The sequence below is a fragment of the Eschrichtius robustus genome, chromosome 17 (assembly GCF_028021215.1).
Source record: "Eschrichtius robustus isolate mEscRob2 chromosome 17, mEscRob2.pri, whole genome shotgun sequence".
NCBI classification, from domain to species: Eukaryota; Metazoa; Chordata; class Mammalia; order Artiodactyla; family Eschrichtiidae; genus Eschrichtius; species Eschrichtius robustus.
The window spans coordinates 58,423,991-58,439,798 of NC_090840.1; the positions used below are offsets into that span (position 1 = coordinate 58,423,991).

Below are 15,808 nucleotides of genomic sequence, written 5' to 3' on the forward strand. Positions count from 1 at the left end.
GATCAGAGCAGAAATAAATGAAATAGAAACAAAGAAAACAATAGCAAAGATCAATAAAACTAAAAGTTGGTTCTTTGAGAAGATAAACAAAATCGATAAGCCATTAGCCAGACTCATCAAGAAAAAGAGGGAGAGGACTCAAATCAATAAAATCAGAAATGAAAAAGGAGAAGTTACAACAGACACCGCAGAAATACAAAGCATCCTAAGAGACTACTACAAGCAACTTTATGCCAATAAAATGGACAACCTGGAAGAAATGGACAAATTTTTAGAAAGGTATAACCTTCCAAGACTGAACCAGGAAGAAACAGAAAATATGAACAGACCAATCACAAGTAATGAAATTGAAACTGTGATTAAAAATCTTCCAACAAACAAAAGTCCAGGACCAGATGGCTTCACAGGTGAATTCTATCAAACATTTAGAGAAGAGCTAACACCCATCCTTCTCAAACTCTTCCAAAAAATTGCAGAGGAAGGAACACTCCCAAACTCATTCTATGAGGCCACCATCACCCTGATACCAAAACCAGACAAAGACACTACAAAAAAAGAAAATTACAGACCAATATCACTGATGAATATAGATGCAAAAATCCTCAACAAAATACTAGCAAACAGAATCCAACAACACATTAAAAGGATCATACACCACGATCAAGTGGGATTTATCCCAGGGATGCAAGGATTCTTCAATATATGCAAATCAATCAATGTGATACACCATATTAACAAATTGAAGAATAAAAACCATATGATCATCTCAATAGATGCAGAAAAAGCTTTTGACAAAATTCAACACCCATTTATGATAAAAACTCTCCAGAAAGTGGGCATAGAGGAACCTACCTCAATATAATAAAGGCCATATATGACAAACCCACAGCAAACATCATTCTCAATGGTGAAAAACTGAAAGCATTTCCTCTAAGATCAGGAACGAGACAAGGATGTCCACTCTCACCACTATTATTCAACATAGTTCTGGAAGTCCTAGCCACGGCAATCAGAGAAGAAAAAGAAATAAAAGGAATACAAATTGGAAAAGAAGAAGTAAAACTGTCACTGTTTGCAGATGACATGATACTATACATAGAGAATCCTAAAACTGCCACCAGAAAACTGCTAGAGCTAATTAATGAATATGGTAAAGTTGCAGGATACAAAATGAATGCACAGAAATCTCTTGCATTCCTATACACTAATGATGAAAAATCTGAAAGAGAAATTATGGAAACACTCCCATTTACCATTGCAACAAAAAGAATAAAATACCTAGGAATAAACCTACCTAGGGAGACAAAAGACCTGTATGCAGAAAACTATAAGACACTGATGAAAGAAATTAAAGATGATACCAACAGATGGAGAGATATACCATGTTCTTGGATTGGAAGAATCAACACTGTGAAAATGAGTATACCACCCAAAGCAATATACAGATTCAATGCAATCCCTATCAAATTACCAATGGCATTTTTTACGGAGCTAGAACAAATCATCTTAAAATTTGTATGGAGTCACAAAAGACCCCGAATAGCCAAAGCAGTCTTGAGGCAAAAAAATGGAGCTGGAGGAATCAGACTCCCTGATTTCAGAGTATACTACAAAGCTACAGTAATCAAGACAATATGGTACTGGCACAAAAACAGAAACATAGATCAATGGAACAAGATAGAAAGCCCAGAGATTAACCCATGCACCTATGGTCATCTAATCTATGACAAAGGAGGCAAAGATATACAATGGAGAAAAGACAGTCTCTTCAATAAGTGGTGCTGGGAAAACTGGACAGCTACATGTAAAAGAATGAAATTAGAATACTCCCTAACACCATACACAGAAATAAACTCAAAATGGATTAGAGACCTAAATATAAGACTGGACACTATAAAACTCTTAGAGGAAAACATAGGAAGAACACTCTTTGACATAAATCACAGCAAGACCTTTTTTGATCCACCTCCTACAGTAATGGAAATAAAAACAAAAATAAACAAATGGGACCTAATGAAACTTCAAAGCTTTTACACAGCAAAGGAAACCATAAACAAGACGAAAAGACAACCCTCAGAATGGGAGAAAATATTTGCAAACGAATCAACGGACAAAGGATTAATCTCCAAAATACATAAACAGCTCATTCAGCTCAGTATTAAAGAAACAAACACCCCAATCCAAAAATGGGCAGAAGACCTAAATAGACATTTCTCCAAAGAAGACATACAGACGGCCACGAAGCACATGAAAAGATGCTCAACATCACTAATTATCAGAGAAATGCAAATCAAAACTACAATGAGGTATCACCTCACTCCTGTTAGAATGGGCATCATCAGAAAATCTACAAACAACAAATGCTGGAGAGGGTGTGGAGAAAAGGGAACCCTCTTGCACTGTTGGTGGGAATGTAAATTGATACAGTCACTATAGAGAACAATATGGAGGTTCCTTAAAAAACTAAAAATAGAATTACCATATGACCCAGAAATCCCACTACTGAGCATATACCCAGAGAAAACTGTAATTCAAAAAGACACATGCACCCGAATATTCATTGCAGCACTATTTACAATAGCCAGGTCATGGAAGCAACCTAAATGCCCATCAACAGACGAATGGATAAAGAAGTGGTGGTACATATATACAATGGAATATTACTCAGCCATAAAAAGGAACGAAATTGAGTCATTTGTTGAGAAGTGGATGGATCTAGAGACTGTCATACAGAGTGAAATAAGTCAGAAAGAGAAAAACAAATATCGTATATTAATGCATGTATGTGGAACCTAGAAAAATGGTACAGATGAGCCAGTTTGCAGGGCAGAAGTTGAGACACAGATGTAGAGAATGGACATATGGACACCAAGGGGGGAAAACTGCGGTGGGGTGGGGATGGTGGTGTACTGAATTGGGCGATTGGGATTGACATGTATACACTGATGTGTATAAAATTGATGCCTAATAAGAACGTGCAGTATAAAAAAACAAACAAACAAAACAACTAATACTAAACTTTCATTGGGTTATTTGTACGGAAATATGTTAATATAAATGTTTCAGACATTACATGAAATTTCTAAAAATCTTATATTTGTATTTGTATGGAAATATGTATGGAAATATGTTAATATAAATGTTTCAGACATTACATGAAATTTGTAAAAATCTTATATGTTCTGGTATAATGTTATAAGTAATAATCCTAGTTATTACTTTAAAATGTATATCTCAGAAATAACTAATTTTCTTGTCAACTGCATTATTATGAACTTTCATCAAATCTTTAACTGTGTTCATTTTTAAGTCTTTTCTCATTTACAGACAGTTCTGGGTGTACTCTGATGCTTTTGCAGATATGTTCCTATAAAAGCGTTTCATCTTCAAGAAATTCATGGAAAAGACTCTGACAAGTACAGGTTTCTAGTAACTGACTGTACTGCTGAACTGAATGAATAAGCATTTTCAGAACTCTAATGAAAAACTGATGAACTCAAAAAGTGCTAACAAAAGATCGAGGTGAAAAAAAAATTTTAATTACATGGGACTGAGTGAACTGATGAGGATGAGTATAATTTTTGTGACTTTCTGTCTGAATTAAAAAAAAAAAAATCCCACAAGGACTCAGAGGCAAAGAATATACAAATCAATTTTCACTGCAAAGTAAAGGAGCTGTTACAGTGGAGGATTACTGGACTGAATGTCAATATTATGACATAGTATGAGTGTGTTTCAGGTTTGGTAATTGCAATCATTGTTGCTTTTGTTGTGGTCATCCATGTACAATGCTTCGTGTCAGTCTATTTATCTCTTGTAAAAATAAAATACAGTGTGTGTGTGTGAAAAAAAAAATGCTATCCTCATCTCTCACGGGAAATATAAAATATTTTTGAAAGAACCTTTCAGATATTGAGTTTTTAAAATAATACATTAAAAAGTATAACGAAGTCACCAAATTTCTCCATTAATAAAATGATTTCAGGGTATCTGCTTAATTTAAAAACAATTTTGAACTCGATATATATTTCTTAGACTCGCAGAATTCAGAGTCACATCAAGACTCACATGGATGGGTAAAATACCACTAACCAAGAATTATATTTAATAAAAATATCTAATTTTAACCCACTTCTGACAAAATTTGACCATTTTAAAAATTAAGTGCCTAATACCATTCATTAACCATCACTGAATTCAATAATTACTAAGACTTGATCTAAAATGAAAGAGACTAATTTTATTAATCCAAATGATTAGGGAATGAAGTATCTGGAACAACAGATTTACAAAGAGGAATGGTAGTTGGGACAGAGGATTATAGTCTTATAAGGCACAACCTTTGTTTACCTTTTATTTACATATTCTTTTTACTGAGGTGTAATTTACAGATGAAAGTCATACATTTTAAGTGTAGAATTCATTGTTTGACAAATGCATACACCCGTATAACCCAATAAAGATACTGAAACATCCAGGAAGTTCCCTTGTGCATTCTTCCAGTCAATCCTCCTGCACCCTAGAGGTAACCACGGTTCTGATTTGTATCACCATAGATTAGTTCTGCCAGTTCTAGAACTTCACTTATGTGAAATTGCACAGGGCATACTTTTTGTCTCTGGCTTCTTTCAGTCCACGTAACGTTTTTGAGGTTCATTCATGTTATGTCTATCAGTAGTTCACTGCTTTTTATTGCAGAGTAGCATTCCACTAATTGGCAAATTAAAGTTAATAGAAAAAAATTATTTCTATTAAAAAGTTTAAAAAGCACAAATTTAAATAAATGACCACTTTCACCTATTTATTATTATTATTATTGTTTCTGTTATTATTATTGTATCCAGAGCTGGTAATGAAAAGCACTGCAGTATAATGTAAACAATAACTATAATAGTATCTTTAATCTTAACTACAGTAATTCCATTTTTAATCTATCTTAAGAAAAATAATCAGCAATACTGATGGACCTATTGTAGTATTCCCCTATGATGTAACCACTGCAGAAAGTATAAAAAGAAAAGAAGAAAAAAGTGAAATAATAAAAAATAAAATTTTAAATATAAATAAAACTATAAAAATACCTATTATTCTCTTTAATTATCCATGTACTGCTTTCATGATCAATAGATGAATAGAGATTTCCTTCCAAAAACCTCTGACCCTTCAGCACAACGTTGACATGATCAGGCAAAAACTGTATTTGAATGTCTTCCTTAGTACAGTCTTCTGGAAGCGATACTGTTACTGTCAAATCATCTTCAGTTTGTTGCCAGTAATACAGAGGTTCTTTTAGGAAAAGAAAAATGCATTATGTAATTAAAAAATCTGAGACTAGATCATACAAAAGAACACCTATCTTAGCATATTTTCTAGTGATCGTCTCACAAAAAAATAATTATGAACAAACACACAGAGATCACCATGGGGAATTTTCACTCAAAGAGTTGTAGCAATTTACTTGACATTTTCCTGTTCCAGGATTACCTCATGCTCCAAGAGATACACATTCGTAAAGTACAAATCATAGCAACTCTTTCATCCCCATTCCTTCTCTCCCTGCCTCTCAGTATCCCTACTTCTCCCTCTTCCTCTTATACACGCACACGCACACACGTGCACACACACACACACACACACACACACAGTGGATTCCGAGTTCAAAAGAATACCAAATATGTCATAAACTCGTGTCTGAAACTTTCACCACAGCCTTGATTTGCCAATGCTGGGGCAATATAGTAACTCTGTGATACAGGAGACTACTGTTATTTGGTGGGATACATGTCCACACAAAAATAAAAGATATTTTCCTTATAAAGGTATTGGCTATTCTACCTCATTCACAACATGAAAGCAATTTCATAGCAAATTCAAGGGCTGTCAGTATATTTTGTCTAAGTTCCCAATAAAAGAATCCTCCCTTCATCACCTTCTCTATCTCCTCAGCTTGTCTCCTAAAAAGCTATCTACTAAAGAAACACTTTTAGACCCATCATACCATCACCACGGAAGTAGGAAAATAGGGCTTAAATGCAAAATGAATAAATATTTGCTTAATGGCATCCATAAACATTAATCTGTCTATCCACTCATCAGAAAGGAATATAACAGAGCTGTTAGGAACTAGTGGTCCAGAGTTGGCTAGTCCACGGTCTGACTCCTGGTTCAACCATTTAATAATTCTGATACACAACTATACCTCTAATCCTCATTTTCCTAATCTGTAAAATAGTGTAACAGAATATTACACTCCTCTTAGGACTGACTGGTGACATTTAAATGAGTTAATGCATGTAAAACATTTAATATCAATTCCGTTGGCTAAATATATTATAAACTCTCACTAAATGTGGGTTATTATTCTTTTATTTTCGTGTGGTTTTATGTTAAAACTTGGGGGGGTACTTGATATGCTGAAAGATATAGCATAAGCATGGTGTGTCTCCTGGAAGGGTAACTTTTATCTGATATTGAAATTTTTCTTTTAACAAATATGATAATATAGAAATAAATATAAAACACGCGGGCTTCCCTGGTGGTGCAGCAGTTAAGAATCTGCCTGCCAATGCAGGGGACACAAGTTCGAGCCCTGGTCCGGGAGGATCCCTAATGCCGCAGAGCAACTGGGCCCATGCACCCCAACTGCTGAGCCTGCACTCTGGAGCCTGCGAGCCACAACTGCTGGAGCTCACGCGCCTGGAGCCCGTGCTCCGCAACGGGAGAAGCCACCGCAATGAGAAGCCCGCACACCGCAAAGAGGAGTGGCCCCTGCTCGCCACAACTAGAGAAAAGCCCACGCTCAGCAACAGAAGACCCAACGCAGCCAAAAATAAAATAAATTAAAATTTTTAAAAAAAGCATGAATTTTTAGGATAAAATTGTTACTTCGGGGTAATATCTAACTTGCATCACATTCCTTTAAGTCTCAGATCCTCTATCTTTTGCCTTTAGAAGTACTTTTAATAAAAACTTACTGAAAAAGCTTGAAATATAGCTTAAAAGACATACTATAAGCTCTCTAAGGTAAGAAATGTTTTACTCATCCCTCGTCTCCCACAAACATTAACGAGGCAGTTTATACATAATAATCATGCAATATATAATTTCTGCCAGATATGGGGATGGGAGGAACCTGCAAAATCGCATGAGCTTTTAGTATAAATTAAGGCCATGGACATAGACTAAAGAGAAAGCCAGAATTTTCTTACTCCCCTCTCCACCAAAACTATACAAACACCTAAATGATTTTTTCCATTGTTGGTTGTTTTGAGTACCTTTCTATATCTCTAGAGATTGTATTAGGTCTTTCAAAGAAAATATCATTATTTATAATATCATGACAATACCAAATAGGTAATAGATAATATCAGTCTTCTTGAAGTTTATAGAAAATGAAACCAGTATACATACTCAAAAGAGTGCTTAAGAGAAAGCATACTAATTAACAAACTATGCATAATTTTTAAAAATTAGAACAATTTTCCTTTCTTATTGTGGAAGTCCAATGATAAAATAAATACAGAAGAAATTTCCCAAGAGAAAGTGGGTACAAGAAAGGGCTATTTATTAGAAAGGAAACAGAAAAATGGAAGGGACTTGTGGATTACACTAAAAGGGAAAAACGAATTCAGGAGGAATTCAAAATATAGTGTGAGATGTCAACAAAAGAAACACTGGACTAGTGGCTAGTGATTTAAACACATGATGTGTCCCAACTAGCCTGCAAATCTGTCTTGGAACCACATGGTCCTAGCTACTAGGCAGACTGGTTCTAAGGATTAAGGCAGTCTTTCATTCTTCCACAACAGCTCACCAAAGGAGTTCTAAAGGGCATGTGGTCTAGAGATATAGACAGCTGCTCTGGCTAAGCTTTAGGAGAGTTTAACATTATAATTAAGATAAAATAGTAGAATTTATTCAGAAAGGGATCTTACATAAAAACATCACAAGACGCTAAATAAAACGCTACCAAGCACAACCCTTATAATTGGAGGTGTACATGTTTATAAACCTGGAGAAAATATTTTTCAAACATTTATTACATATTCAAATATTATATAACATATAAATTAAGTATTTGAAAAGTATTTTTAAATACTTTTCAAAGGATTCATTTTTTAAACTATAAAAGTATATAAATATATACTTATAAAAATAGTGAAACTAATTTTTATTTTAAATAATTAAGTTGTTAAAGTAATAAAAAGGGTAGATTCAAAGAGTAATATATATAATTGTTAAATATTGTGAAAATCTCTGTTAAGTAAAATATACTAGTCCCTGGCTATAAATACCAGAAATATAAACAGTAATGATTATAGAAAAATGTTCTCTTGAATACTTTTAAAGAATATGTACTCTTTGTATACAAATATAAATTTCTCCTGAAAGACCTTTTTACTCTTTTCATTCTAAAACATTACCTTCATTCATTCACTCATGCATTCATGAATGAATTCAACACTGAGAAAACTTAGTCAGTGATTCTACCCCCAAGGAACCTTCTTTCAGTTTAGTATGAAAGATAAGAACATGTAATTAGGACACCTATAATGAACAGAGGTTAGCTTATTTTTAAAAATTATTATTGACAATACTAACATGCTGGATTTTCAAACACCAACAACAAGTAGACATTAGTATTTGTTTATTCATTCAATAAGTATTTATTAAATATCTAATCAGGTAAGATAATATATAGGTTTTAAAAACATTTTTGGTAATTACAAAAGTATTAAATTGAACAGTTCACACTACTTAGGTGGTATATTTTATAAAAGACCATTCTGGGAAATATAAAGGAAAATAAAGAAAAATTAAGCACCTATCTTGACCTGGTAAAACTCATAGCCTAGCTGGGAGGACAAATCAGATATATTTTACACAGGAGCTCTATGGATATTCGAAGTAAAATTACCTTTGATTTTCTCTGACATGTCTTCATCCTTACTTTCTTCAAGATTCTGACCAACTTGAACAAACGTAAAGGACTTGTAAGAGACAATCATTAGACCATTCCCATCAGGCTCAATAGCGGCATAGTGGGGCACTGACTTTCCATGGAGAATATTACGCTTAGTAATTACATATTTTTTATCTGTAAGAAAATAAAGCATTTTAGAACAAAAAAATTACAAATAAAAAACTATATAATAAAAATATTTGAATATATTTGTATATTAATTCTAATTTAAACTAAATATTTTAAATGTACTATTAAAAAGTATGCTATTAGGTACATTTTTTAAAAAGGATAAAAAAAATTTACAACCTAATATTCTGTAAATAAATCCCTATTTTAAAATACTGGGTTTGCACCTCCTAGAGAAACGGAAATAAAAACAAAAATAAACAAATGGGACCTAATGAAACTTAAAAGCTTTTGCACAGCAAAGGAAACCATAAACAAGATGAAAAGACAACCCTCAGAATGGGAGAAAATATTTGCTAATGAAGCAACTGACAAAGGATTAATCTCCAAAATTTACCAGCTCATGCAGCTCAATATTAAAAAAACAAACAACCCAATCCAAAAATGGGCAGAAGACCTAAATAGACATTTCTCCAAAGAAGATATACAGATTGCCAACAAACACATGAAAGGATGTTCAACATCACTCATCATTAGAGAAATGCAAATCAAAACTACAATGAGGTATCACTTCACACCAGTCAGAATGGCCATCATCAAAAAATCTACAAACAATAAATGCTGGAGAGGGTGTGGAGAAAAGGGAACCCTCTTGCACTGTTGGTGGGACTATAAATTGATACAGCCACTATGGAGAACAGTATGGAGGTTCCTTAAAAAACTAAAAACAGAACTACCATACGACCCAGCAATCCCACTACTGGGCATATACCCTGAGAAAACCATAATTCAAAAAGAGTCATGTACCACAATGTTCACTGCAGCTCTGTTTACAACAGCCAGGACATGGAAGCAACCTAAGTGTCCACTGACAGATGAACGGATAAAGAAGATGGGGCACATATATACAATGGAATATTACTCAGCCATAAAAAGAAATGAAACTGAGTTACTTGTAGTGATGTGGATGGACCTAAAGTCTGTCATACCGAGTGAAGTAAGTCAGAAAGAGAAAAACAAATACCATATGCTAACACATATATATGGAATCAAAAAAAAATGGTTCTCATGAACCTAGGGGCAGGACAGGAATAAAGATGCAGATGTAGAGACTGGACTTAGGACATGGGGAGGAGGAAGGGTAAGCTGGGACGAAGTGAGAGAGTGGCATGGACATATATATACTACCAAATGTGAAATAGATAGCTAGTGGGAAGCAGCCGCATAGCACAGGGAGATCAGCTTGGTGCTTTGTGACCACCTAGAGGGGTGGGATAGGGAGGGTGGGAGGGAGATGCAAGAGGGAGGAGATATGGGGATATATGTATATGTATAGCTGATTCACTTTGCTATAAAGCAGAAACTAGCACACCACTGTAAAGTAATTATACTCCAATAAAGATGTTAAAAAAAAAAATACTGGGTCTGATGAAATATGTTCTAGATTGTGGTGTCCAATGTGGTAGCCACTAGCCAGAGTAGCTATTTAATTAAAATTAAGTAAAATTTGAAATTCAATTCCTCAGTCACACTAGCCACTCTTCAAGTGCTCAAAAGCCACACATGGATAGCTGCTATCACACTGAGTGGCTCACATATAAACACGTCCATTTCGGAAAAATTTCTATTGGAGAGCAGTGCTCTAAATCCTAAAAGTGACTGACTTACCTGAAACATCAACCTCTGAAAAATCTACCCGTTCCTTGACTACAGCCTGTCTACTTTCTCAGCCAGTATATGATAAGTGTCTTCTGAAAAAAGCTACAAACTGATGATACCAGAAAAAGTGTGGTGTGGACTATTTTCTTCCCATTCTAGCTACATAAGGGGTTTTCTTAAAACGAAATATGTTTATGGTAGAAATGATTTTTTACATATTCAGATATAGATCTATCTGCCTACTATAATCAAATATAAATAATTGTACTTAGAATTTTTAAGATATGAACAATTAACTGTATTCTGAAAGTTTCTGGTAAATTAACTGAATTTATCCTATGAAAATAAGGGTTTTTTGTTTTTGTTTTTGTTTTTTGCTTTAAGAAGTACCCAAACATTTCAGTTGAGTCCGTACCTTTACTTTATTGTTACTGTGGGTAACAAATTTTTATTACAGTGGGTAGTGCTTCACAATGAGTAGTCAAAAATCATAACTCAATGTCATGAGTTACACATAATAACACATATACATACATAATAATACAATCTGTTCTAAAACATCTGTCAGTGTTTTTTCTCTAAATCCTCACCTACATTCACACATTCACTTCATACATATTTAGCAATAGACTTTTCATTTCATGAATGAAATAAAAACTCCTATGTTTCCTGCACAGGTACATGCACAGCAGAGAGTTCTAGCTGCTTCTAAAGACCCAAACTTAGACACTGTATATTTTATAGGATGGTTATTCCCATGTGTGGGAATGGAAAACATGTGTGGGATGGAAAACAGTAGGTCTCAAGTGAATTATTCCATGGTTAAATGGGTTGGGAAATGCTGGGTCAAAATTAAATTTTTTCTACTCAAAATTTCTAGAAACTTGAATATGCTTAATGTGAAATGGGGATATCGAATACCCACATTTTCAAACATATAACTTATCAAATGTTCCACTCAAAAGAGTTTAGAAATATAACACTGCTCTGTAATGTTCAGGGAAAATAAAAAGTAACACAATTATATTAGTAATTCAGGGACAAGAGGAACTGAGATATTAAGAAAAGAAAGTTGTGAGCCAAAGAATGAATTTTATATTTTTAAATCGTTCACAAAAAATCAAAAGAATATTTAAATACACGTAAAAATTATATAAAATTCAAATGTCAGTGTCCATAAACACCAGAATACAGCTGTACTCATTCATTTATGCATTCATCTGTGGCTGCTCTTGCACCACAACATCATAGTTGAGTAGTTATGATATAAGCCAAATGGTTACCATCTAGCCCTTTACAGAAACTTTCCAACACGTAATCTAAAGTTTTCAGTTACTGTGTTCCTCCAGAGATAAAACTACAACACTGGGAAGAAAAAACAAATTACATTAAATATTTCGAAGAACAGATCTTGTGTGTATATGTGTGTGTGTGTGTGTGTATATATGTGTATATATGTGTGTGTGTGTATATATATATATATATATACACACACACGTATTAACATATACTTTTGTATATATTAAAAATATACACTTAAATTATTCCAAAAGTATGTAATAGTGTCTCCTTTTACACAAAAAGGCACATCTGACTATGGAAGCACGTTACTATTTTTTTATAATCCATACCTAAGGAGAAACTATCTATAAATATTCATTCCACTGGGTGGCAGGTACCAGAATCATAACACAGTGCCTAAGAAAAAGCAAATAGCATTTACAGGAACTGCTTTGCATTTCAAAACCTACTAAATTATGGCAACCACTACAGAGAGATCAGATTTTTGTTATGTTTTACCTTTATTTTTCTTATTAATAGTGACCCACTCCAAGGAAACATAGAAACCACTTCCTTTCATATCCAATTCCTCTCTCTCTATTCGAAGAAGCAGGGTAGCTATCGAATGTTCTTCAGCTTTCAGCAATGAGATACTGTGAATTATGATAAAAGGATTTCCAAGCTCTTCATTAAACATAATCTACAAAAAAGAAAGAAGATGACACTCACAAAAATGTATTACATGAATGTATACAGCACAGAGGAAATACACAGAATTCTGACAATCCAACAAATAACTCGGGTACTATCCATATTTACTACAAGGATACAAAAATGAAAAATGCCCTTAAATAAAGCTTACAAGTTTAAATCATATTGCTTGAAGAAAGAACTTCTGGAAAATATCTAATTGTTTAACAGAGAAAACTGATCAGTACTCTTGGCTTAAAAACAAAGAAAACAACAGGGCATCCAAACAGCATCTAAAGGAGAAAGGGAATTAAAAGCAATCTTCTAGAAAAGAACTGTCAAGTGAAAAGAATGTTCTGTACAGGACATGAGCAAGTCAATATGCATTACTGCATCTCTTCCTGTCTCATCTCTGATTTATTTCTGCTTTCTTCCTCTTAGTTTCTGAATACCATTCATGTGTGTTTGTGAGTGTGTGTGTGTATGCTTTTTTTCCTTTTGTTTTTGGTTTGGTTTGTTTTTCTTTGTTTTCTGGAAATTTACAAAGGTAAGAGTCAAAGGAATTAGAGAACAAATCACAAAAACTTTCTTACTCTTCAAAAACAAAAGTGCCCACTTAACATTTAAAAGGTATAATCCCACCAACTCTATTTAAATACTGAAGTTTCTTTTTAAAAAGCAAATCAAAACATTATGCAAAGACACACAAAATCTTATCAAATTCTTTTTATAAGACAAACACATAATCTAAAAGACTATTATATTTTTATTAAATACCAAATAGAAGAGGTTTTAAGACTAATTTCTAAACAAGCTTTTCAAATAAATGAAAAAATAAATAGCTGAATACTAATCTGAGAGACAAAAATTAGCTTTTTTATTCTTTTTAAACCCATTATCTGGAATCCCCTCATATCAGCTCCTACCTGAAAGCCTTATAAAGAAAAATGTGCTTTACCCCAATGTTCACAGCAGCACTGTTTACAACAGCCAAGACATGGAAGCAATCTAAATGTCTATTGACAGATGAATGGATAAAGAAGATGTGGTATACATACAATGGAATACTACTCAGCCATAAAAAAGAATGAAATAATGCCATCTGCAGCAACATGGATGGACCTAGAGAATATCATACTAAGTGAAGCAAGTCAGACAGAGAAAGACAAATACCATATGATATCACTTATATGTGGAATCTAAAATATGATACAAATGAACTTACAAAACAGAAACAGACTCAGACATAGAAAACAAACTTACGGCTACCAAAGGGGAAGAGGGATAAATCAGGAGTTTGGGATTAGCAGATACAAACTACTATATATAAAACAGATAAACAACAAGATCCTACTGTATAGCATAGGGAACATATTCAGTATCTTGTAATAAACTATAATGGAAAAGAATATGAAAAAGAATACATATATGTAAAACTGAATCACTTTGCTGTATACCAGAAACTAACAAAACATTGTAAGTTAACTATACTTCAATAAAAAATAAAAGAAAAAGTGTGCTTTAAATGTCATCATTTTCTCTTTGTGTTTGAGCAACTCTGCCAAAATTATTCGAATAGTAGAGCTCTGAAATCCACTCTAAAGTCTTCCATAAGCAGGGGGGGAAAAAAAAAACCAACCTCAAATACCCAAAACAGAGATGACAGACACGGTTTTTTAGTTGGTTGACTGGGTTCTGCTTTTGTTTGGGGGACAAGAAGAAATAAACCGTAGGAAGGAAAAATGGAAAGTTTTGCCAAGCACAAGTAGCCAGTTTACTGTTTCCTTTTCTTTCTCTCTCATGTGAGTGAAAGGGACTGGAATGAGACCAGAGGAGTAAATGTCTGGACTCTTAAAAATTCTTAGGCTGAAGTTTCCAGTCTTCTGAACAAACCTAGCAAATCAACTGTGATATTGTTGATATATAGCACCCCCATCACATTAGAAGCCACACATTTGGAAACAGGCAGTCTTCCTTGCCTTCTTTTATTTCTCTTTCTACATTTGAGTCATCACCACCACGCTTGCTGGGCCCCCTTAGGCCCTACCATGCCCCCATCATGCTCACCTTTAGCCTCCTCTCTTACACCAATTCCCCCAAAGTCTCGAAACTCTACTGAGTTATTTCTCTCAAAGTGACCAATATCCCACAGTATTCCTCCCACCTCAGTAATGCCCAAGTCCCATCCCTTTCCCACTCCCCCCACCTCCCCAGAGAGTGCTGATTTCATTATGAGAGTACAAATACTGAAGAGGATGTGGAGTAAATTTAAATTTTTAATTCATTTAAAAAATATTATTGAAGGCCTAATATGTACCAAGGAGATATACACAGCAGAAACCAAATGAAATATAAACGCATATGAATTTCCTTCTGGTGGAATATGTGGTGTTATTTTTAATCTGAAGGTGAACAAGGTCAGTGTGCTTCTTACTACTGAAAACCAACAGAATCCACACGGCTTGATAACAGATAAATTCTCATTCATATCTCTCCTGCCCATCATTTTCCAAATTCCTTCCAACTATTTCAGGTAGCTGTGCTATATACCACATCGCCTCAGCAAAAAAAAAAAAAAAAATTTATTACTGGAGGCCAGAACAGAAAATGTCACAACGTTCAATAACTATTTGAAACTGTGACTACAAAGTCCCCCTATAAACAGGCTATTGTTGTTCTGATAATTTACTGTGTTTTTTGTTTAGTTTTTTGAACATACTACAATTTGGTAGTACAGCATTTGGTATAACTTAGTAAGAAAGGTAAACCACTAAGGCCTTCTTGGTTTTTCTCAAATAATTAAAGCCTGGTCTTTGTAGGCATCTGTTGGTCTGATAAAAATATTTTATAAGTTGTAAAATATTAAATTCATATCGCTTTATCTACCCAGAACGAAAGGCCACCTGCTGAGATTTAGACAGTAGCAATATCACATTATACTTATTAGCACAACTCAGTGTCATACTTTTCTACCTTCAAAAACTGTGCCTCTAGAAAAAATAACTCCATATTTATTACTATTAAAATCCTAACACCTGCCCCTCAGATTTAAGTCTGTTACATTGTTTTTAAAAAACTGAAGTAAAA

At 33.9% G+C, this 15,808-nt stretch overlaps 2 protein-coding genes across 3 annotated transcripts in view; one reads left to right on the forward strand and one right to left on the reverse strand.

The window, feature by feature from the left end:
- Positions 1-15,808, forward strand: part of ENY2 (ENY2 transcription and export complex 2 subunit) — a 137,099-nt gene that overhangs the window by 80,797 nt on the left and 40,494 nt on the right. The gene's annotated exons all lie outside the window — the stretch shown is intronic.
- Positions 1-15,808, reverse strand: part of NUDCD1 (NudC domain containing 1) — an 89,893-nt gene that overhangs the window by 44,166 nt on the left and 29,919 nt on the right. For both annotated transcript variants that reach the window (XM_068526014.1, XM_068526013.1), the window contains exons 4-6: positions 12,551-12,731; positions 8,918-9,097; positions 5,082-5,286 (exon numbers count right to left, since the gene is read on the reverse strand). In XM_068526014.1, the coding sequence (XP_068382115.1) occupies positions 5,082-5,286; positions 8,918-9,097; positions 12,551-12,731 (566 nt within the window). The remainder of the gene's footprint in view (positions 1-5,081; positions 5,287-8,917; positions 9,098-12,550; positions 12,732-15,808) is intronic.